The following is a 22,695-nucleotide window of genomic DNA, read 5'->3' as shown; positions in this document are numbered from 1 at the left end:
ACCGAGGGGCAGATGTGGTCAGCTGGGGCAGGAGGCTGGCCGGCTGGTGTGCCTCACCTTCTGCCTTCATCTTTCGGGCACAGTAGGCCCTTTATCCTTCTGGAGCCCCTTGGGTGGGGAGATGAGGGGGCCCAGGGTCGCCAGTGCCTGCATCCTCCGTGGTCCAGAAACAGCCACCGCACTGGACCCTCAGAGAGATGAAGATAGCTGCTTCCCCGAAGGCAGGGGTGCTCACTGAGCCTGGGCCTGCTCATCCTGGGGCAGAGGACCTTTGAATCCACCCTGAGACCACTGATCTCATCCTCCCTTCTGACTTCTGAGGCTGCTGCCCTCGAAGAGGGGAAAGGGAGGCAGAGGCTAGGAGACGCCTTCCTGCCCTGCCCCGACTCCCTCAGAACCTCCTGAAGGCTGTTATCAGCTGGGAACCCGGTCCACGCCCAGCTTCCAGGCCGAATCACAGCATAGCCGCCCAGGCCTCGAGAGGCTGAGACAGGCTCCTCACCTGCCTCCTGAAAAGCACCAGTCATGTCAGCCTGGCCTCCTGAGCTGCTGAGATGAACTGCAGTAGGGAGGGACTTCCCTGGCGGTCCAGCAGTGACGACTTTGCGTTCTGATGCGGAGGGTATGGGTTTCATCCCTAGTCACGGAGCTGGGATTCCACATGCGTTGGGGCCAAAAAACCACAACATAAAACAGAAGCAATATTGTAACAAATTCAATAAAGACATCAAGAAAATCTTTTTAAAAAGTGCGGTAGGGAGTAGAAGGGGAAAAATAGGATCTAGTACCCCCCTCCCCTCCGACCTAGATTATAAAGACTTTGACAGTGGCAGCTAGCCGTCTTATCTGCCCCCTTTGGGGTCACTGGCGGGGGCTGGGGGCTGGGGGCTGGGGGCGGGGAGGGAAGCCGTGTCTGTCCTCTGCTCTTGCCACCTGGAGTCATTATAGGAGAAACAGGCCAAGTACAGGGCCCCGATGCCGGGAGAGTCCCGAGTCCAGCCAGGGCTGCCCCCATTTTGTGGCTGTTTCTGTAGCTGTTGCAAAATGGTAGCCGGCAGGGGACGGGATTCTTGGCCTTCCCTCAGGGAGGGTGGGGGCGCTGAGGCAAGTGCCGCCTCCCTCCCTCCCCTTCAGTCTCAGGCCCACCGGGGCGAGGCCGGGCCAGGAACCAGGCGGGTGCCGGCTCCAGCTGCGCCCCCAGGGCTGGGCAAGGGGGTGGTAAGCAGGAAGCAGGCTTGGGTCCCTGAGTCCTCTCGCTCCGCCCATTCCTGGAGAGGGGGTGGGGTGGACATTCGAAAATGCTTTCGGTTGACATCTGAGACAAATTCTTCCACACGGTTTATAAGTCCCTAGACTTGCCGCGAGAACTTCCCTCCTCACTCCAGGCACGCACACACGCACGCATGCGCACTCCAACGGGTCCGCAAACACATGTGCTCGGGCGCATACAGGGTCACGCGGCCCCCGCACCCCTGGCCCCTGGAGAGGCTCTCAAGGGCCCCTCGTTCAGCCAGGGAGGGTGCAGAGGCCAGGGCACCCTCCGCCTCAGGGTCCTGGGCTTGCTGTAGGGTCTGCGGGCTTGCGGGGAGCCTTGATCCCTTCTGGAAGCCCTGCCCTGTCGAGGTAAGCTGGTCGCATGTTGACACAATGGGAGACTCTGGTCACCTGTTCGTGAGGCGCTTCGGACAGCTTCTCTCGAGGGTCCCTGTGCTGCCTCTTGGCTTCGTGAGGGCCAGAGCTGCCCTGATGTCTTTCCCACAGTGGACCACGTGGGCACTCTACCGGCTCTGGGGATCTGGGTCCCAGCTGCCTCGGTTTGTCCAGTTGGATTTGAACCCTGCCTCTCTCGGGGACGTAAACAGTCAGCTAGGAAGCGGCGTGAGGGTCTGATGAGGACCGTGAGGAAGTTGCCCTCTGGGGAAGTCCAGGGTCAGGGACCTGGTGACCGGGGCTTTATCCCGCAGGTATGTGTACATGTTGTTGTAGGTGTGGGTGCGCTGAGGGGTCCGAGGTAGTGTTCCTCTCCAAAATGTTTCCTGAGCCTCGGGGTCCTGGACAGTTTCAGCATGGGCTGCAGGAACTGGAAGACTTTCTTTTCGATGAGTCTGTTTTCATGGAGGGAGGTCATACTGCTTGGTCTACAGAGGAAGGAGAGCAGTGAGGGTCAGTGGTAAGAGCCAAAAGTGGGCTCGTTCAATCCACCCAGCCACCTATGACAAGGGTGTATTGATAATGTCCCCACTTTGGAGTGGAGAAGGAAATAGCAACCCACTCCGGTATTCTTGCCTGGAGAACTCCAATAACGAAGGAGCCTGGTGGGCTAAAATCCACGCGGTAACAAAGAGTCAGACACAACTGAATGACGAACACTTTCACTTTCTTTCACTACTTTAGAGATTGGGAAACCAAGGAGTAAAAACATCCAAGCAAGTTACCCAAGGCATCGTGGTTTGTCAGTGGCGGGGCTAGGCTGTGGACCACAGCAGGGTGGTTCTAGAATCCGTGCTCTTCTCAAGTTTCCTGGACTACCCTTCCCTGACACCCAGTTAGTGTGCACAGGCCCAGACAAGGCGTTCACAGGGATAAACACCTCTGCTCCACACACGGCAGGCATCCAGAGACCCCCGCAGCACTCTCCTGCAAGCTGCTTTGAGGCTGGGGGTTTCCGTAGAGACATGACCCAGAGTGGGTATCTCGTGGACCGTGGAGGAAGCTGCCAGGGATTCCCAGGTCTTCTGCTCTGCTCCCCTGGAATGACCCCCTGGAACTTCCGTTGTGTATGGATGACAGACAGGAGGGAGATGAAGGCAGCCTGGTTGGTGTTGAAGTCCCGAGCAGGGCCTCTGTGCTCACAGCCACAGACTGCAGGGGCTCAGAGGGAGCGGCTTGTGCAGCCCTTTCTAGTGGGGCAGGTGGGAGGGGCTGGCAAGAGAGGGAAGCGATTTACACAAGGTCAGGAAGCTCCGTTTGGTCCAGGAGCTCTTGCTAAAGGGGCAGCGCCTCCTAAGGCCTCCGATCCCCCGCCTGCACTGTGCCGACCCTCCCCACCCCTGCCTCACCCCTCGGCTTCCCCCAGGAGGATGTTCCCCAGCTACAAGGTAAAAGTCACGGGCATGAACCCCAAGACCAAGTACATCCTGCTGATCGACATCGTCCCGGCGGATGACCACCGCTACAAGTTCTGTGACAACAAATGGTAAGAACCTGGGACCCTCACGTCACCCGCCTTCCCACTCACGCACACCCGTCCCCCGCCTGCCGTGTGGTTCGGGGACTCACCAGTTTGTCCCAGTGACTGGCCAGATCCGCAGGCTCGGGCACCGGGCTTGCCGAGGCCACAGGGTCGTCTGCACGCCTCCTGCAGATGAGGCAGGGGCTGGAGCGACAATGAGCCACAGTGTTTGGGTGTCTGATGGATCTCAAGGGTCTGTGCTCTCCCTACGGCTGTGGACACCCAAGGGTGGGTGACTGGGCTGTGGGGTGACGCGTGAGCTCCAGGGCTGGGCGGGTTTAGGCTCCGACAGGGCTGCGTTGGAGGTGGGGGTACGGCAGAAGGTAGGAGCCATTTTCCTTGGGGGCCTTGATAGTCCATACTTAGAGCCTGGGCTGTGAATCTCTCTCCTGTCTCTTCACCCACTTGCTCCTTCTTTTTTTATTCTTGTTTTTTTTTTTTTTTTAAGTAATTTTTACTGGAGTGTCGCTGCTTTACGATGTTGTTAGTTTCCCCTGTAGAGTAAAGTGGGCCGGCCAGGCATACACATCTAGCCCCTCCTCTTGGATGTCCTTCCCGTTCAGGTCACAGAGGACAGTAGAGTCCCCTGTGCTATACAGTATGTTCTCATTCATTATCTGTTTTACATGTAGCATCAGTAGGGTATAGGTGTCACCCCCAATCTCCCAGTTCCTCCCACCCCCACACCCCCCCCCCCAGAACCCTCCCTCTTAACCTGTGTGTCCCCCATCCAGGGAGAGCAGGCAGGCTGAAGGCCAAAACCAAGCCGGGGCCCAGTAAATGAAGGCGGTTTTTCCTGGGCCGGCCCGTTCATGTTCCCCATCTGCCCCCGGACCCTAGGACAGCTCCCGAGGGGAGAGAGGGAGGGATGAATGAATCCACTGCCCAGCATGTGAGCTTGGCTGTGTGGGGTAATAAGGTCGCAGAACCTGAGCCCAGGAGGCCAGGTTCGGTGGCCGGGTCCTGCCAGGAGCTCCTTTCTGTACTCTGTCTGGGCTCGATTAGCACTCAGGGCAGATTCTCACTGAGCGGACAGCTACCAGTTCATTTCTCACCATTGTTTGAGGGGCAGCCAGTTTAAAAATTGTCTCTGTCATCTGAGAAGTGAAGTTGCTCAGTTGTGTCTGACTCTTTGCAACCCCATGGACTGTAGCCTACCATGCTCCTCTCCGTCTATGGAATTTTCCAGGCAAGAGTACTGGAGTGGGTTGCCATTTCCCAAATAATGTTATTTCTAACATGTAAAAAGTGTAAATACAACCCAGACACAAAAGCGCCTAAATCGCACGACACACTTGTGATTAGCCCCTTCAAATAAGCCATCGCATTTCTCTACAGTTTCCCTTTCTCTCTCTGTTGCAGTGAGATATGGGGGGTTCAGGACGGCTGTGCCCCCCAGCACCCTCTCCTCTGCCCCCTCTTTTACCCCCAAAGCCCTAAATGGGCGATGCGGTAGGCAGCCGCAGTGACATGGTTCTCAGGCCTCTGGGGATTTGCTCTTCTGGGGTGGGGGACAGCAAGTCTGGGCTCCCCGAGACAGCAGGGCAATCACTGGCCGCGGTTTCTCCGTGCTGTCTTGGCAGGATGGTGGCAGGGAAGGCTGAGCCTGCCATGCCGGGACGGCTGTACGTGCACCCGGATTCTCCTGCCACGGGGGCCCACTGGATGCGGCAGCTGGTCTCCTTCCAGAAGCTGAAGCTGACGAACAACCACCTGGACCCCTTCGGCCATGTAAGCAGGGGGCTGCCTGGCCTCAAGTGTGGGTGCTGGGGCAGGGTCGGAGGTGGGGCGGTCAGAGGTGCTCATCTGCAGAATCCATTCTCGGGACCCAGTCCCAGGCGGGTTTATGGGCCTGACTCTTTGCAACCCCATGGACTGTAGCCTACCATGCTCCTCTCCGTCTATGGAATTTTCCAGGCAAGAGTACTGGAGTGGGTTGCCATTTCCCAAATAATGTTATTTCTAACATGTAAAAAGTGTAAATACAACCCAGACACAAAAGCGCCTAAATCGCACGACACACTTGTGATTAGCCCCTTCAAACTCAGAGCACAGGGTCTGAGTTCCACAGTAAGCATCCTTCCCCTGACACTTACTGGCTGGGTAACTTGGGGCAAGTTTCTTAGCCTTTTTGCACCTTAGTTTCCTTGTCTAGAACATGGGGATGACCAGGTGAAAATTAAATGAGATTATGCATGAGGCATGTGGCGCCTAAGAGGCTCTAAATGAGTGTCAACTATGATGGTTTCCCTTTACCGTTGTAAAGAATCTGCCTGCAATGTGGGAGATGCGGGTTTGATCCCTGGGTCAGGAAGATCCCCTGGAGAAGGGGATGGTCACCCACTCCGGTATTCTTGCCTGGAGAATTCCACAGACAGAGGAGCCTGTGGGCTACAGCCCATGGGGTCACAGAGAGTCAGACACACGACTGAGCAAGTAACCCTTGATGACAACGACGACATGGACCTACGTCTCACAAATCTCAGCTGCAGTTTCCCCAAATCTGGCCTTGCTGGGGCCTGAGACCAGGAGATTGTCTTGAGAGTCACTGATGAGTTCAGGAGCCTAATCCCTGGCGCCCGCCTGGCCCCGCAGCCTCCTGCCCTGGAAAGGATGGCCTTGCACTGGCTCCTGGCCTTGCCCGGGGCCTGGCTCTCACAAGAGCGACTCCGAAACCCCAGGGATGCTGCTGCTGACGCCCCGTCCAGGCTGCTGAAGCTCATTCTTTCCCCAGTCTGGCCCTGGCAGGCCCACAAAAAGCTCTTTATGTGGAAATTTTTAGCTCATACGTGTGGCAAACAGAAGCCTGGGGACCCGGTATCATCTGCCAGGGAGCAAGCCTCGCCCCTCTAGGTTACGCGTAGTTACCCTGGAGACACAGGGTGGGGTGTTGATGGAGTGGGTGCCGTGGGCTCCTGGATGCAGTTGCCCTGGCTGCACGCTCATAACATCTGTGTGGGGGGTGGTGGGGGAAGCAGGGGTGGGGGGCGTGCAGGCACGTGTCTCTTCTACACCTCAGTTCTGTTTCTGGGGAGCTGTGTGCAAATCAGTACTCTGTGAATCATAGCTCGTTATGAAGAATGCCAGCAATGCGTCTTTTCTGGTTGATGGGTGTGTAACTGGCAAGCAGCTCTTGGTTCTAATTTTCTCAGACTCTGTTCAGTTCTCTTTCCAAGCCATAGGCAATCGATAAACCAGCAATTAGGAGAATGCTTGGTTAATATAATCAACTCTTGACTTGTCTGTTTTGCAAGCAGCATGGGGTTTTCCCACGCAGGGCAGGCAGATGCTGTTGGGTGTGTGACAGAGACATCCAGGTGGGCCCCGGGGACATGCACCCGTGCAGCCCTCCACAGGGGCGATAACAGGCCGCCCACCAACGGGAAGGGGTCAACCAAGCCCCCACCTCTCAGATCACAGGGTCTTTTATGACCGAGGGCCAGAGAGGCTGCCATTCTGCCAAGACTGCTCGTGGTCAGCTCCTTTCTGGCCTCCTCTGCTTGGCCAGGCTGTGGGATCAACCTCAAAAGATTAGCAAGGGCCTTCACAGTGGGAGGTGGAGAGCCTCATCTCTGCCCACAACTGCACTCACACACACACACTCATACCCCAGGGACCGAACGCTGGGGTGGATAGAGCTGGGCAGGAGCTGGATCCTTGAGTGAGTGATCAGAAATGCCCAGGGATCAAAGCTGTGGCGAGAATTTTAGACACACAGGTTGCTCTCAAGGTTCCCAGCTGTAGGAATGTCTCTGAGGACCCTTCCACCTCCCCGGACCCCTGCAGAGAGGGCCAGGGGAGAGAGTCAGGTGGTTGAAAAGCGGGGCTTTTTTGGAAGCAGGAGGGTGTGACCTGGCCTTCGTTGCCCAGCAATAGGTTTCTCACCCTGGTTTGTTTCTTTGGTGGCTCCTGTGGGGTCCCGAAAGGGTTTGCAGTGGTCTTGAGCAGCCAGTGGGGCTGACTTCTTGGGCTTGTGATATTGGGGGTGCCCCTGGCTACACTCGCCACACCAGCCTGGGGCCCTCCTCTCCTCGGCTGGGGGACCATTCCCTGTACTAACTCAGCTTCCCCCCACTGAGGGTTGGGTGTGGAGTATCTTCCTTCTCGCCATCCCCATGTTTTCCCAACACATGCAGGCTGTTGGTTACTGCACCCTCTGTGGGGGTGGCGGGGCTCACGGAGACAAGGCACTTGTCTCAGGAGCTGGGAGTAACACAGCACAGATGGACCCCTGCCTTCTGATGCCTCGGCTCCTTTGGCTTCTCCCCCTGTCTTTCAGTACCCAGGGTTCCAGCTGTCAGCTCTTCAGCAATCTGGAGCATCACTGGAGAGGGCACAGCCTTTGGCCCTGCAGGGAAGGGCTTCGGAGGATGAGCTGACTTCCTAGACATATCAAGGCAAAGTGGCCCGTTTGAGCCTTGGCTTTCTGCCCCTTGGTCTGTGCCAACTGGAGCAGTGAGCTCTCCAAGTCATCCTTCTTGGCTTCTCGGTGTAGAAACCTGGGAAAAAGCCATCTTGTACCGTGAACTTGCCCTGGACAAGTCCTCCTGCATCGCTCACCTCCACACTTTGCAATTTTTCCTAAAAGTTTCCAAACCTCAGGGAACTTTCTCCAGCCAGGTGGACAGTGGACTCCCCACTCAGGATCTCAGAGACATCAGCATCTGTCTCCCATGTGCCACCCAGCCTCCCAGGAGAAGGGTCCAGAGTCCAGGAGCCCCTCAGGACACGTGTTCAAAAAAGATAGGATTGGCTTCTGATTAGAAAACTCCTGTGGGTTTTTGCTGTGAATCCAGGAAAGCCCTCTGCTCTTGAGAGGTAGAGTCAGGGTGTGACCTTTCGGTTCTGGGCATAAGCAGGCAGCTGGGGCGGAAAGGGTCAGGGGCCTGGGACCAGGAGATCAGCTTGATGGCTGTGGCTCCGCTGGGTGAGAGGACACAGCCAGCCTCCCCTCCTGCTCACTGCCCCCCTGTCCCCAGCAGGGTACTGTGCCAGGTGACCACAGGATGGGAAGAGAAGCTGCTCCAGGCAGTTGAGGAGAGCCTTGCTAGGCTGGGGCCTGCGTCCTGCAGCGGGATGTGGAGATGGTTGGCATGTGGGTCTTACTTTTCTCCTAATCTGGAGGCAGGGAGGGGATGGCTGCATGGGGTGTGTGTGTGTGTGTGTGTGTGTGTGTGTGTGTGTGTGTGTAGGGAGATGGCCATCCTCACCACCTCCTATGTCTCTGGACTCCCACGTTGCCGAGGAGAAACATCAGCATGTGATTGCTCACATAGTCAGTCTAAGCCTTGCAGAGGCTGAGTTAGCCCCGGACTGCGGATGTGGGCTCCCCGGGCCACAGAATGGCACAGGCACTATCCCTCAGTGGGTTTCCTCCTCTAGCCACGGGCCTCTTAGCCTTGTCAGTTACTCCTGAACCTTGGGATCCAAGCTCAAATGCCACAGCTTCAGGGAGACAGTTTGGGGTCCCCACTATATGCTCTCAGAGCACCTTTCCGTTGAAGTGCTTGCCACAGTTATGACTTTATACTTATTTGTCAAATCTGTTTTTAAATAGGAAATACATTCACATGATTGAAAAATCGATCAGTGAACAAATGAAAAAGGTCTGCAGTGAGACATCTGCCTCCACTGGTTCCCCATCCACCTAGTTTCTTCCAGCTCTGGCACCAACTGTTACTAATTTCTTTTCTGTGTCTCTTTTTGCATATGCAAGCAGAATACAGAGTCTCAGAGCCCTTCTTTTTGCCACAGAAGTTACCATGTTGTAAACACTTTGCACCTCACTTTGTAAACTCAGTGTCTCGGAGATCATTTCATTCATATAGAGCTGCCTCATTCCTTTTACACAGCTGCGTAGAATTTCATCCAATGATTGTTCCGTTAATCGTGTAGCCAGTCCTTATTGAAGGAATTTCCTATCTCTGCTCTTTCAGTGAAGCTTGTACGTATGTCACTTTATACCTGAGCCAAGTACTCTTTGTGATAAAGTGCCTGTTTCAGGGATATATGGATTTGCAGTTCGTCATCCTGTCCTCATTGGTGTTGCAGAGATGTGTCTTCCCACCATCGCTGTGGCCTCACGAACATGGTGGGAGAGAAAAGTTTTGAATCTTTTCCAGTCTCATGGCTGAAACACAGATGTCAGTTTTAGCTTCAGTTTTTATTTCCTTTATTATGAGTAAGCATAAGCATCTATCTATATATATATATAGATATCTCCTCTTCTGTGAACTACTGTCCTTATCCTTTTCTCATTCTTAGATTTTTTTAAAAAAATCACCTATCCATTCTAGAAGCTTTTATAAGCTAGAAAGATTTAGCTCCCATCTGCGATGTTGAGTTGCTTATATGTTTTCCCAGTTTGTCACTTGTCTTTTGGTGTTGCCTATAGTGGTAATCCTCCACAGACATTTTTGATTGAATGTGTCGGTCTTTTCTCTATGAGTTCTGGATTTTGAGTAATTGAAAGCCCCTATCCATTCCTTACTTATGAGAGATTTTTCTTGTGTTTTCTTATAGTATTTTATGGATTTATTACTACATTTAAACCATTGGCCCTTTTTCAATTTATTCTGGCATTCGATACAAAGTGTGAATCCAACTTTTTTTTTTCCTAGAGAGCTATCCAGTGGTCCCAACACCAATAACTGACTAGCCCTCTCCCCTCTCTGGTTTAGGACTCTCTGGTTCTGTACAGTAAATCCCCTCCTGAATCTGTGTCTGTTCCTACGCCAGTGCTTTAACCGTTGAGACATCATAATAGGTTTTAGTGTCTGGCAGACTCGGTCCTCCCCCATTGGTCTTCTTTTTAAGAGTTTTCTTGGCTGGTCTTGTCTATTTTTTTTTTTTTTTAATATGAGCTTTAGAATCAGCTTGTAGTGTTGAGAAAAAAACTTCCTTGTATTTTTGTTAAATCACTCTAAATTATAAATTTACTGGAGGGGGGGGTGAGCATTGATCATGATGCCTTTCTCTTCGTTGAAGTCTGCCTTTTGTCTTTCAAAAGTGTATTCAAGTTTTTCCTTCGCGAGGCCCTGCACATTTCCTGTCAGTTTGTTACTGTCATCAATGCAGTATTTCGTCTGCCACTTTTTCTCACCACTGATTTTTGCTTGATTTTGGATTACCGTGTGAGTTTCCCACTAGACGGCAAACCAGGAGGTTGTTTTTTTTTAACCACCATCATGTCCTGCTGCCTGGCAGCGTGAGTGGCAGTGAGCAGGAGTGAGTGTGACTTCTCAGTGAGTGTAACCTGCCGAAGGGGGTTTACTTAGAGAAGGCATTTCCTTTGCTGGGAGCTGATGTCCCCACAAAGCATATGCTGGGGGAACCCGGACTACTGATCTCTTTCTTTCCCTCCCACATTTGCTGAGCCCTGATGATGTGCCAAGCCTTGCTGGGTACTTTGGGACAGAGACTCCCCACCCACCTGGAGACCGGCCCACCCTTCACAGCCAGGTACAGGTGCAGGTATGAGCTGAGGCTCGAAGATCAGTGCTGATCAGTGCTGATGCTGGCTCTGCCCCCATCACTGTCTGAGGCTGGGCAGACGCCTTCACCCTCTTGAGCCTCAGCTCCCTGTCTGTTACAGGGAGGTGAATACTAACACCTGTTAATACTCTGGGGCTTCCCTGGTGGCTCAGTGGCAAAGAGTCCGCCTGTTAATTTAGGAGATGTGGGATCTCCTAAGTTCGATCCCTGGGTCGGGAAGATCCCCTGGAGAAGGACGTGGCAACCCACTCTAGTTGGCAGGCCACAGTCCATGGGGTTGCAAAGTCGGACATGACTTAACAAATGAACAACAACAACAATTAATACTTTACAGGCATGTTGTAAAGCTTGATTGTGTGCTGTGTTGGCAGGACTCAGCACGGGGCCTGGCACAGAGGCTGTGCTCTGTCCACACTGGCTGGCAGAGAAGGCGCCAAGCCTGCTGCCCTGGGCGTGAGTACTCAGGCCTGCCCGTCCAGGCCTCTCGAGTCGGCTGATGGGCCGTCCAGCTTAGTCCTAACTTGGATCTTCTTTGAGCCAATCTTTGGGCCTCTCTGGTCTAGGTTTTGGTTTTCTCCTTCTTTTTAAAGTTTTTCTAAGCTGCAGATCCTGTCTCTGTCCCTGTCTCTGTGTGGGGCGGGAGAGGGTAAGAAGGATGATGGAGAAGGTCATCTCAGAAAGTACACATGTGAGGCAGGAAACAATCTGGTTTTGATATTTGACAGGCAGACGTTAGCCCCACTTGTTGTGTGGCTAGCATCCAGATACGCTGCGCTTGCGAGGGGCGACGGGGCCTGGTGGATCCTCGACTCCGGCCGTGTTTAGCTGAAACCTTATCATTAATGACCGAGCTTGTGGTCGAGAGCAGTTCGTGCTCTCTCCAGGGCCATCTGAGTCTTCTCAGGATCCAGTCTCCGACCAGCTGTGTGTCCTTGGGCACGTCATGTTCCCACTACTCACCTCCTGTTCCTCATCTGTATGATGAGGAGATGTCACTGGAGGGATCGCTACGGCCTGCCCCTCCATGCCCTAATGCTCTGTGATTCCAGCGCAGATGAATCTGGGCCTCGTTAAGCCAAGCACGCCATGGTGATCTCTCTAGGAGATGGCTGTTTGGCGCTATCACAATTGTTAAAATAGAACAGGCTTCTGAATTGTAGCCAGAACATAATGAATCCCATTTCTGTAGAACAGTGATGATGACGGGACCAGCCGTGTAGTGGGGTTTGTTGACGTGGCTGGCCCATTTGGCCCCATGTCCTCCGCAAGAAATATAAATGTGAGACTCTGGCAAAACAGTTTAGTGTGGCGCCCGAGGAACTTCCGAGGAAAGCCAGGTGTGAGTCACCGAGCCGGTTTCCCGTTCTCCCAGGCGGTCGGGCCGATGCTCCAGCTTGAGTCTGCATTAGTTCAGTGGATGGAACTTTCTTCCACACACCTGCCCAGGTTCCCAACTGGCAGGATCAGGAAGGGTGTTTGAGACCACATAGTTGAAGGCCTCACTGTACAGATGGGGACCACGATGACTGGAGGGCGAGAGCTTGCTCGGGACCGGCCACTGATGGGCAGAGATCCATAGATGCTTCTGGGCCCTTCTTGGCTTCCCTGTGACTGGGGTTGGACTCCCCGAGGGGCCCCCACCTTCCTTTACAAATCTGGCAGTGTCTCTCTCCCCAGATTTCTCTGCCCGCCTGTCTGGTTCACTCCCCTAGAAGGTGTGCTTGGCAGTCTCCACCCTTATTATTAAGGACCATGTCTGATGGATGGGCTAAGGAGTTTGACCTTTATCCCAAGGGCAAGAGGGAACCATCAAAGGTGACATTAGGAATAGAAGTGAAGTGGCATGTGAAGTGAAGTGAAGTATTAGTCTTTCAGTCGTGTCCACCTCTTTGCAACCCCATGGACTGTAGCCCGCCAGGCTCCTCTGTCATGGGATTCTCCAGTTAAGAATACTGGAGTGGGTGGCCATTCCCTTCTCCAGGGGATCTTCCCAACCCAGGGATCAAACCCAGGTCTCCTGCATTGCCGACAGATTCTTTACTGTCTGAACCATCAGGGAAGCCCAGAAGTCATGTATTGAGCCTTAAATATGGCAGGAGTGGTGGTCGGTGGTGGTGGTGGGAAAATGGGAAGAAGATGGAGAAATACAAAGGGCCTTGCCTTCAAGCAAGGTGCAGTCTTCCTGGATGAACCAGAAGGTTCTAAGCAAGGGAGTGACCTGATCTTTGTTTTACAGGTGGAGTCACAGGGCTTGGTCACTGACCAGACCCGGAGGTGGAGGACAGTGAGGGGCGAGGGGGACTGATGATGCCCATAGCTCTGACTGCTTAGGGGGCAGAGGCGCAGGGTGGCTATGGTCTGTCCCAAGCAGTCCGTAGGGGTGGCAGAGCCTCACTGCTTGGGGACTGCAGCATCTGCTTTGGGTTCTGTCTGCCTCCTGTCTGTGTTCTCCCCTTGGGCCTCCCATCACCCTCACCCCCCACCCAAGGGGGCTGGAGTGACTGAGGCTAGCCCTGCATGCCAGGGGCTGCAGCATGTAAGTGATCACAGAAGGACTGTCTGTGCACATGTTCAATCACTACTTTTGCCTGAAACATGCCTTAGAGTTTATCCTGTGGGCAAAGAAAGATGAGGGAGGAGGGGACAGAGAGCCTTAGCGTTTATCCTGTTGGCAAAGAAAGATGAGGGAGGAGGGGACAGAGAGTTTGTGCTTTTGACCCAGGTCTTCCTCTTCCCATAACCTGGTCTTGCACTCACTTGTTCCTGCTTTGGAGTAAAGGAGGAGCCTGGAGGTACAGAAGGAACAATAGATAAGGCCCTTTCTCTTGAGGAGTTATAATTTAACTGAAGGGACAAGAAGGAACGGGAAGCTGCTGGAAGCAGCACCATAGCTCAGTAGACCGTACTGTGGAAAGGAAGCTTCAGAATCAGGAGTTTAGATCAGGCCTCAGGTAATCTGGGACGACTTCCTGGAAGAGTTGGACCTAGAAGGTGAGGGAGAATGGGGGCAAAAAGATCAAGACAGCAGAGAGAACTACAGGTGCAGAGGGGCGGAGTCAGGAATCCGGCCCCTAGGTCACCTCCCAGGTACTCAGCTGCTGGGTCTTCCGTGACCTTGGCACCATGCAGGGTGACAGAGTAACCTCTGGGAACTGGGCAGTGTGTCCCCAGCCGCTCTCCCCAGGCCCCTGGAATGGACAGTCCAGGAGGCCTCCCCGGCTTCAGCCTCATTCTGAGTGTTTCCCCTGGCAGGCCCCGCACTGGGCAGTGGGTTCCCCAACTGCAGATGGGATCTGGGGCTGGGGGGCTCTGTGTTTGCCCCAGGAGGCTCTGGAGGTTTGTCACTGAGTGGCGCAGGGGAGGGGCTGGTGCGAAGGCGGAAGAGTTCCTGCTGGAGCCGCCCATCCAGGTCCGGAGGCGAGGCCAGGGCAGAGCCGGCAACCTGGGTGCCGGACCACCCACTCCTTCATCTGAGCTTCTCTCTGGGCCGCCTTCCTTCTCGGGGTGAGGAGGCTGAGCCCCTCCAGAGAAAGGCTTGCCACACATGAGCCTGGTTCTGAACTCTCGCCTGGCACTCTGTCACTCAGAGGTTAAGTCTCCCCCTAAGCTTCAGCCCCAGGCTGGGTCCCTGGGAACCTGGGAGCGGGGGAAGCCAACCCAAGAGAGGGATACTTCCTGATGGAGAGAAAGGAGCTCCGCCAGGGACCAGCCTCATCCAGCCAGGACGGGAGCCGAAGGGTTAACCCGCGGTACTGATAAAATGCCCCAAATGCCTGTCCTGCCTCCAGTGGGGAGGGTGTCTGGCAAATGTCAACGATAAAAAATACATTTTAATGGCACATGATGCTGCCGCTACCGTGGGGCACCGCCAAAGGAAGAGGCTTTGGGGCTACAACTACCGTGTGCTGGTCCCGGGGCTCCAGGCTGAGTGTCCCGGGCGCTCGGCCTCTCCCCCCAGGCACCTTCAAGGGCTGGGGGGTGCTCAGGGCCTCCGATCTTCCTCCGGCCTTGGTACTGTGAACTTCAGCCCACGATGGTGCTCCCCCGCCCCCCCCCCCCACCCCCGCCCAGGCTGTGGGCTGCCCAGGGGCGGGTCTGAAGGCCGAGTGCATCAGGGTGTTCCCAGCCTCCCCTCTGCAAGCCTGCTGCGGGTGAAGGGATGGGCGCCCGCCTGCCCCGACAGGTCAGAGTTCATCTTCCTTGGCGGCCCCCTCCCCCGTCCTGCAGACCCTGGGCTGAGAAGCGGCTTTCGCTGCTGACAGTTGTGTGAGGCAGGGCTGAATGCCCATCACAGGGCAGGTCCCACATATGTGGGGAGGGGTGAGCCAGGGAAGAAGAGGCCAGGGGAAGAGGCAGCCCGCAGGGCTGAAGGCTGGGGCTCAGAGAAGCCCAGGGCCTTGCCTGAGGTCACACAGTCAGTCCGTGGCACCTGGACTTTTGCCTGCAACTCAGTTCTGCCTACTAACACTGTGCCGAGTTCACGGGACGCCTTTAAACGGTTCCGTTCCCCATTACTACAGCGAAGGGGCTGTCATCTGGGAGGCCCTGGGACCAGGCATTGGTGCTGAAGCAGACAGGCCAAGGGGTGCCCCTGAGGTTGAGTTGGGGCTTAGGGGTCTGGTTCTTCAACTTGCAAGGGAGGTTTTTGGACCCTTCCGGGCTCAGCCCCCTGTGGTCAAACCCTGGAGCCTTGGGCGTTCAGGAGAAGGAAAGCCAGCCCTGGGCCGGCTGGACAAGGCCGAAGTCAAGAAGGTGGGGACCTGGAGCTGACAAAAGACCCTTCTCTTCCAGATCATCCTCAACTCCATGCACAAGTACCAGCCGAGGCTGCACATCGTGAAGGCTGATGAGAACAATGCTTTTGGCTCCAAAAACACGGCCTTCTGCACCCATGTGTTCCCAGAGACTTCCTTCATCTCTGTGACCTCCTACCAGAATCACAAGGTACAGACCCCCCGCCCCCAGCGCGGACACATTTCGGGGCCACCACGAAGGCAGGCAGTGAAGCCCCGGTGCAGCCCGGCTGGGACGGGCAGAGCAGTCGCTTCAGGAACCCGACCGGTCCTGCAGAGCCCTGAGAAATGGAAAGACGTGTGGGGAAGGAGACGAGGCTCCTGATCCCCAGCACAGGGCAGCTGTCTGTGGTCCATGCTGGAGACCGACACAGGTGGCAACTGGGAACACCGGGAGCGTGGAGCTTGCCTTGTGGCTTCACTGGGGGGCCTTTTGCTCTGCAGTCTTCTCCCTGGTGGGATTCCGGGCGTGCAGAGAGAAGGGGTGGGGGCGGGAGAGGAGCCCTTGGGTGCTGCCAGCAGCAGGAGAGCAGGTGACCGAGCCATTCGGAAGCCCTTCCCCGGCACGCGCCTGGCCCATCCTGGCCCACCTCCCGCCCTGGCCTGACCACCCTAGGCTGTCTTGTGCTCCCTGAATGGGCCATCCTGTTGCCTCCCTGCCTGTGCCCAAGCTGCCCTCCCCAGAAGGCTTTCACACCTGTGTTGGGAAAGGTTGGGTGTGGGGGAAGGATTTTAGGCAGAAGAAGAACAGAGTCAGATTGGCATTTGGGACAGGCAGGCAGAACCTGATGTGGCAGTTGTGCGGGACGGGGTGATGTGGGTGGGAAGCTGTTATAGGCCCCAGAAGAGAGTGACAAGGGGCTGAATTTAGGAGAATAGGACACAGAATGGGGGTCTGCCGCTAGGAGAACGGGTAAGAGCCAGCAAGAACTTCAAGGCCGGGGAGGCTCCTGCAAGATGCCACTTCCCCAGATGTTGCCGGGGGTTCTGAATGTGCCTGTGGCAGGGGGCAGGGCCGGCCCAGTTCTCCCCACCCCGCCCGTGACTCTGCTGTGCCTCCTCTCCTGACAGATCACACAGCTGAAAATTGAGAACAACCCTTTCGCCAAGGGATTCCGGGGCAGTGACGACAGTGACCTGCGTGTGGCCCGGCTGCAGAGGTGGGGACTGCTCCGGCCCTGGGGGCTGTGGCGGTGGATGGAGTTCAGGCACGTGGACGCGGTGACCCAGAGTATCCCCCCTCCTTTCCCGTCTCCGGCTAACTGTCTTTCCCTTGCCTCCAGCAAAGAATACCCTGTGATCTCCAAAAGCATCGTGAGGCAGAGGCTCGTCTCCACCCAGCTGTCGTCCAAGCCTGACGTCAGCCCCCTGCACGGGGCTCACCAGGCGCTCCAGCACTACCAGTATGAGAACGGGGCCCACATGCAGTTCGCCGCGGCCGAGCCCCAGGACCTTCCCCTCAACACCTTCCCAGCCCAGAGGGACTCCAGCCTCTTCTATCACTGCCTGAAAAGACGAGGTAGCTCCCTCCTGCTCTGGATGCCCCGGAGGGTCGGGACAGGGGTGATGCCCTCCCCACAAACACTGCCCCCTGCACACGTGAGCATGCGAGCATGCACGGGGGGGCGTGCGTGTACACACACACACATAGACACACACACACTGGTTGTTGTGTGGCCTGGAGACTGAGCCTAAAGCCTTGGGGACCATGGTCAAGCTCAGTGCTTCTTGCTTTGCATGTAGACAGCTTATGGCCGTGGTGTCCCCTAGATCAGGATTTTAGGCAGAAGAGGGACAGAGTCAGATTGGCATTGAGGACAGGCATGTGGAACCTGACAAGACAGTCGTGTGGGACGGGGTAACAAGGATGGGGTGATGTGGACAGAGGCTGTTACAGGCATTGAGAAGAGAGTGATGAGGGGCGGAACTGAGGTGGCACAGCGGGTGGGGGAACAGAAGACAGGATCAGAGGGTCTGCCGCAAGCAGTCCCCAGTCCCAGGTGTCACTTGGTAGCCGCTGCTTTGAGCACCTGGTCGGAGTGGGCAGAAGACACAGAGTGAGCCAGGCGCTGCCTCTGGGCATGGGAGAGGTGGAAGCGTCCCAGTCCGGAGGGTGTTTGTAGAAGCGACCTGCATCCTAACCCTGGGAGTCCCGGCCGAGCATAGATTCCCCAGCCCATCCCATCAGATCTGCAGAGGCTTCTTGAGAGTGGATGGGAGCTGTTGGGGGATGGAGACTAGGGTCCAGGAAGACAGGACATGGGCCTGTCTGTGTTGGCTTCTTTGTGAGGAAGAGGAGTTCGAGCCGAGAACCAGAACATCTGTGCCCTGGTGCGAGGATTCAAGTTTGCCGTCTGTAAAATACAAATGATCAGTATTACCACGTCACAAGTCCTCACAGGGCCGCTGAAATTCTCTTGGGAATGGGTTTGGGGACTTAGCCTGCGGTGCAGAATGTTCTCTCAGCCCAGCTCCTAGGGACTACCCTGGAAGACTCCTAAAGAACCAGTCCTATTAGAACTAGTGACCTAAAACAAGGGCTGGCAAACTGTGGCCTTTGGACCAAATCTGGCCTGCAGTCCATTTTTGTTCAATCTGTGAGTCATATTAGAACTAGTGACCTAAAACAAGGGCTGGCAAATTGCGGCCTTTGGACCAAATCTGGCCTGCAGTCCATTTTTGTTCGATCTGTGAGTTATACGAAATGGTTTTTACATTTCTAAACAGTTGAAAAAAAATCAAAAGAAGACTCTTTCGTGATATATGAACACTATGAAATTCAAATTTTGGTATCTATAAATAAAGTCTTATTGGAACACAGCCATACACGTTTATTTACCTATTGTCTATGGCCGATTTCCTGTTGAGAATCCCTAGGGAAGACAGGACGGAGGCCAAGACAAGGAACTGGACAAGTGTTCTTAAATTTGTAGAGTGGGCTGCTGCCCAAGTCCTCAGGCCTGGGTTATCCCTGGGTCCCTGGGGTGGATGAGCTCGTCCAGAATCAATGCTTGAGGATGTTGAAAGATACACATCCATGGTCTGGGGCACTTAATGTCATCTTTCCCCCCAACAGAGTATATTAGCTTCGCCTTAGAAGTGCAAGTCACCTTTTACTTATTAACAGCTCCATTTCTTAATTGTGTAAACCCTGTTATGTTGGAATCTGTGTGATGACAATCTGATGGGACTTCTTTGAACATATGTAGGGTTTACTTCCTCTACTGAAAGCAACAGGAACATGCCTGTGAGTAACTTTGGCTTGCTGAAGCCTTCCTGGGAGCAGAGGATGGAGGCAGAAGCATTGTGGCTTTAATTTTCTGGCTAATTCAGACAGATTGTGGCCTCTGGGCCTGGCGTGGCCTGGCAGTCGCTTGCACTTTCCTTGGCCAAGGTGGGCCTGGCCTAAGAATGCCAGTGCACATTAAGGCCTCTTACCATCCCCAAGAGTCAGGGCAGCAAGCGATCAAAGGCATATGCCGCCTGAGTAAACACATCACTCAGTGTCCAGTGATGCGGTGTCCCCTGGTGGCCTTTGAGGGCAGTCCATGATCTGACCACTTTTGGGCTGCTGCCACCTTACAAAAGCTGTCGCTGATTAAAATGGTTCTGGGAGTGCCATCACAGCGTGGGTACCCCCCTCCCACCAATGACAAGGATAGGCTGCCCTGGCATCCAGTGGGGGGTGTTCTGGACCCTGGGCTGGCGGAACTGGCTCTTTCTGAGGTTTCTTTGTCTTCCAGCAGACAGTGCCCGCCACCTGGACTTACCCTGCAAGCGATCTTATCTGGAAGCACCCTCGGCGGTGGGGGAGGACCATTATTTCCGTTCTCCCCCGCCCTACGACCAGCAGATGCTGAGCCCTTCCTACTGCAGCGAGGTGACCCCACGAGAGGCCTGCATGTACTCAGGGTCGGGGCCCGAGATCGCGGGGGTGTCCGGGGTGGACGACTTGCCCCCGCCCCCGCTGAGCTGTAACATGTGGACGTCCGTGTCCCCCTACACGAGCTACAGCGTTCAGACCATGGAGACTGTGCCTTACCAGTCCTTCCCCACGCACTTCACCGCCACCACGATGATGCCCCGGCTGCCCACCATCTCCGCCCAGGGCTCCCAGCCGCCGGGCAACGCCCACTTCAGCGTCTACAATCAACTCTCCCAGGCTCAGGTCCGAGAGCGGGGCCCCAGCGCCTCCTTCCCCAGAGAGCGCGGCCTCCCGGGCGCCGTGTGCGAGCGGAAGCCGCCGTCGCCGCACCTGAATGCGGCCAACGAGTTCCTGTACTCGCAGAGCTTCTCCTTGTCCCGGGAAGCCTCCTTACAGTACCATTCAGGCATGGGGACCGTGGAGAACTGGACTGACGGATGACTCCCAGGTCCCCTCCGCAGCCCCTGGACCGTGTTAACCCAGTCTTAACCTCTGAGGGTTGGCCTGCCCCCGCCACTAAGAAACCCAGCAAGGTATTTCAAAGGTTGGGGTGCAGTGTGCGACCCGCGTGCGCGCGCCTGTATTTGGAGAGCACCTATCTTCTGACATACAACTGAGGCCCCGACAAAGCAAAAAGAAAAAAAAGAAAAAATACACACTTAGCGAAGAAGAGATTTTTGGCTGCAGGATTTGGATCCAGTGTTTTCTGACATCTCTTGACATGCCCTTGGGTGGGATGGGAGTGGAGCATTCATGTGAGTCACTTAGAGGTTTTTATAATATAATTTTCGATTAACTCAGGGGCCAGGTGGTGAAGTCTCTCTGGCAGGGCAGGTCGGGAGTGGGGGTTGGGGGGAGGATTCTCCTGCCTGGGGAGGTGGGGCTCTCTGCCCATCTTGCAGAGTCCTGGCTCTTGCGAAAGGCGCTGAGCATCTTCTTCAGGGAGGAGGAGGCCCACTCCTTCGGCTTCCGGAGAGTCTGTGCGACCATCTGAGAGGTGGGCTCAGCTAAGCCTCCAAGCCCGCTCAGAGAGGAGGGCTGACTGCTCGGTTAGTGGCCTGGAAATTGATCCCTGGAGCTCTGAGGTCTGAGGGACCACTTTTAGAGAGAGAATCATGGGCTAAGCACCAGTTGACAGGTATTAAAACCCTGTGTTTTTTCCCGAGAGGTGTGAAAAGGCAACCAATAACATCTCTGGCATCGTTCAGGTTTGCTTATAAAGGACAGAGCCCTTCCGCCTTGGTCCCCAGCATACAGCCCACACTCTGATGCACCAGACACTTCTCAGGCGCCGCCTGCATCCTAGTCAGCCGTTAGGACACGCACCTGACCTGGTGGTGTCCCCAGGAGACCGCGCTGCTCAGCACCTCCAGAGCCTGTTCTGCTCCCAGAAAACCCTCGCCTCTGGCGCCTGAGAGCCCAACAGAAATAAAAATGAGAATTGAGAAAGCATTCCTCTCTTCCAGTAAATTCAGCCAGTGAGTCAGAGCAAGGATAACACTTTTCCAGGAAGGTGGACCCCGTGATCCCGAGCCCAGCTCTTCAGCATTGAATGTCACCAGCCCATCCGTGGGGCTGGTGGGAACTCTGTAATCAAAATTTGGGAAATCACTAAACTCTTTGCATGCCGAATAGCTATTTATATATTATATAAATAAAATAAATAAATAAATAAAATATATAAATATATATATCTCACAAATGCAGGCCACATGTCAAATTCAGCTTTGCTTTTTTTTTTTAAACAAACGAATAAACTTAAAATGAACATTGGAGAGGGTATTTGGAAAGACATCTATTTAAATTTTTATTACACATTTGATGTTAAAAACAAAGAATGACTTAGATAAAACGTATAAATAAATATATATAAACACACACCCAGTACAGATTACACTTTATTAGAAGACACGTTAGCGAACAGGATATGAAACGTCAAGTGTTTTGTTATATAGCATGGACATTTTATTTTACATGTCGGAACATAAAGCCATTTTACAACTGTGAAGTGTGTGGATGCTCTTTACTCCTGACTTGTCATTTCTTGGCTCCGCCACAGTCTCTGCTTCCCTCTTCCTCGTTGAGTTTCTCAAGAGCCAGGTGGAGCCCTTAGCGCCTCTGTGCATTTGTACCCTGTAGCCACTGAGCTTAGAGGGAAGTAATTTAGGACCAAGGGAGCAATCGTACCTTTGATCTCATGCTACTCCCCAGATGACGGGTCTGGATTCCAGGGCCCACAAAAACCCCAGAAGGGCAGGGAGACAGTATACAAGAATCTGTTACCTTTGAGTAGTGGACATACAACCGTGCGATGTGCAGGAGGTATGCTCACAGGTGGGGAGTTCTTGGTGGGATCTATGTGGCTGCTTCAGACAAGGAACTGAAGAGCTGGTTGGAGTCACAGCCTGCGGCTTCCTGGAACAATAGTCAGATGTGTGCGCCCATCAACCCCCTGCACCCCACCCCCCAGAGGAGGAATCGAGGCTTGGCAGAGACTGCTGTTTGTCCAGTCCTCTGCTAGATCCGTGAAGTTTGGTCTTAAGATGGGGTAAAAAAAGGAGACAAAATCCAGTCCAGGTTCACAGTCCTAGATGAGAAGAGAAACTGATGTCCGAAAGTGTGTTGGGTCTCCCTCCAAGCAGCTCCTCGCCACTTGCCCCCTATCCTTCATGGCTCCTTTTCCAAAACTGCTTGCTGTCACCCACCATCTCCAGGAGGGAGCCAGGGAAGAGAAGACAAGGGTAAGGGGTACCCTGTAAATCCTTGTCCTCATTGGGATTAAGATGAATTTTCCTGCTGGGTAGACATCAACCTTGTCTCCTGTTTCCCCAGAGTCGTCCCCTGTGGCCCTGGGATTGCTTTCTGGCAGGACTTCTCTCGGCAGAAGGAAGCCAAGCTCCTTCACTTTGCTGCTATCTTCCCTGTGGCTCAGTGGTAAAGAATCCACTGGTTAATGCAGGAGACACAGGTTCATTCCCTGGATTGGGAAGGTTCCCTGGAGGAGGAAATGGCAACCCACTCCAGTATTCTTGCCTAAAGAATCCCATGGACAGAGGAGCCTGGCGGGCTACAGTCCACGGGGTCGCAAAGAGTTGGACGTGACTGAGCACACACATACACACCCACCTTGTTGGTAACAGAGAGAAACGTCACTGAACTTGGCCCAGGGGACAGGGAAGCGGGGGCCCTTCCTAACACACACCTGCTCTGCTCTTTTCTTTCTGGGTGCAGATGGCATTCTGGAATACTCC

General features: G+C 54.6%; 1 protein-coding gene and 1 long non-coding RNA gene across 4 annotated transcripts in view; one reads left to right on the top strand and one right to left on the bottom strand.

Annotated features, from left to right (window-relative positions):
* The window catches only part of TBX4 (T-box transcription factor 4), a 26,884-nt gene extending 5,432 nt beyond the window's left edge, over positions 1-21,452 (top strand). Inside the window, exons 1-7 of one of the 3 annotated variants that reach the window (XM_070478581.1) lie at positions 915-1,623; positions 3,077-3,196; positions 4,816-4,963; positions 15,518-15,670; positions 16,591-16,679; positions 16,803-17,038; positions 19,263-21,452. In XM_070478581.1, the coding sequence (XP_070334682.1) occupies positions 3,081-3,196; positions 4,816-4,963; positions 15,518-15,670; positions 16,591-16,679; positions 16,803-17,038; positions 19,263-19,885 (1,365 nt within the window). In that variant the 5' untranslated portion in view covers positions 915-1,623; positions 3,077-3,080 and the 3' untranslated portion in view covers positions 19,886-21,452. Of the gene's footprint in view, positions 1-914; positions 1,624-3,076; positions 3,197-4,815; positions 4,964-15,517; positions 15,671-16,590; positions 16,680-16,802; positions 17,039-19,262 lie in introns of those variants that run through there. The other 2 variants (XM_020879028.2, XM_020879026.2) reach the window with 2 other exon arrangements.
* Positions 21,332-22,695, bottom strand: LOC110128301 (uncharacterized). Its single transcript, XR_002311113.2, has 3 exons — positions 22,571-22,695; positions 21,728-21,859; positions 21,332-21,591 (listed from the first exon to the last, which is right to left on the bottom strand). It is a non-coding gene; the product is annotated as an uncharacterized lncRNA (long non-coding RNA).

Source organism: Odocoileus virginianus, chromosome 17 (assembly GCF_023699985.2).
Source record: "Odocoileus virginianus isolate 20LAN1187 ecotype Illinois chromosome 17, Ovbor_1.2, whole genome shotgun sequence".
In the NCBI taxonomy this organism is placed as follows: domain Eukaryota; kingdom Metazoa; phylum Chordata; class Mammalia; order Artiodactyla; family Cervidae; genus Odocoileus; species Odocoileus virginianus.
The sequence above is the reverse complement of the archived record's forward strand: the minus strand, read 5'-3'. Positions and strand labels throughout refer to the sequence as shown.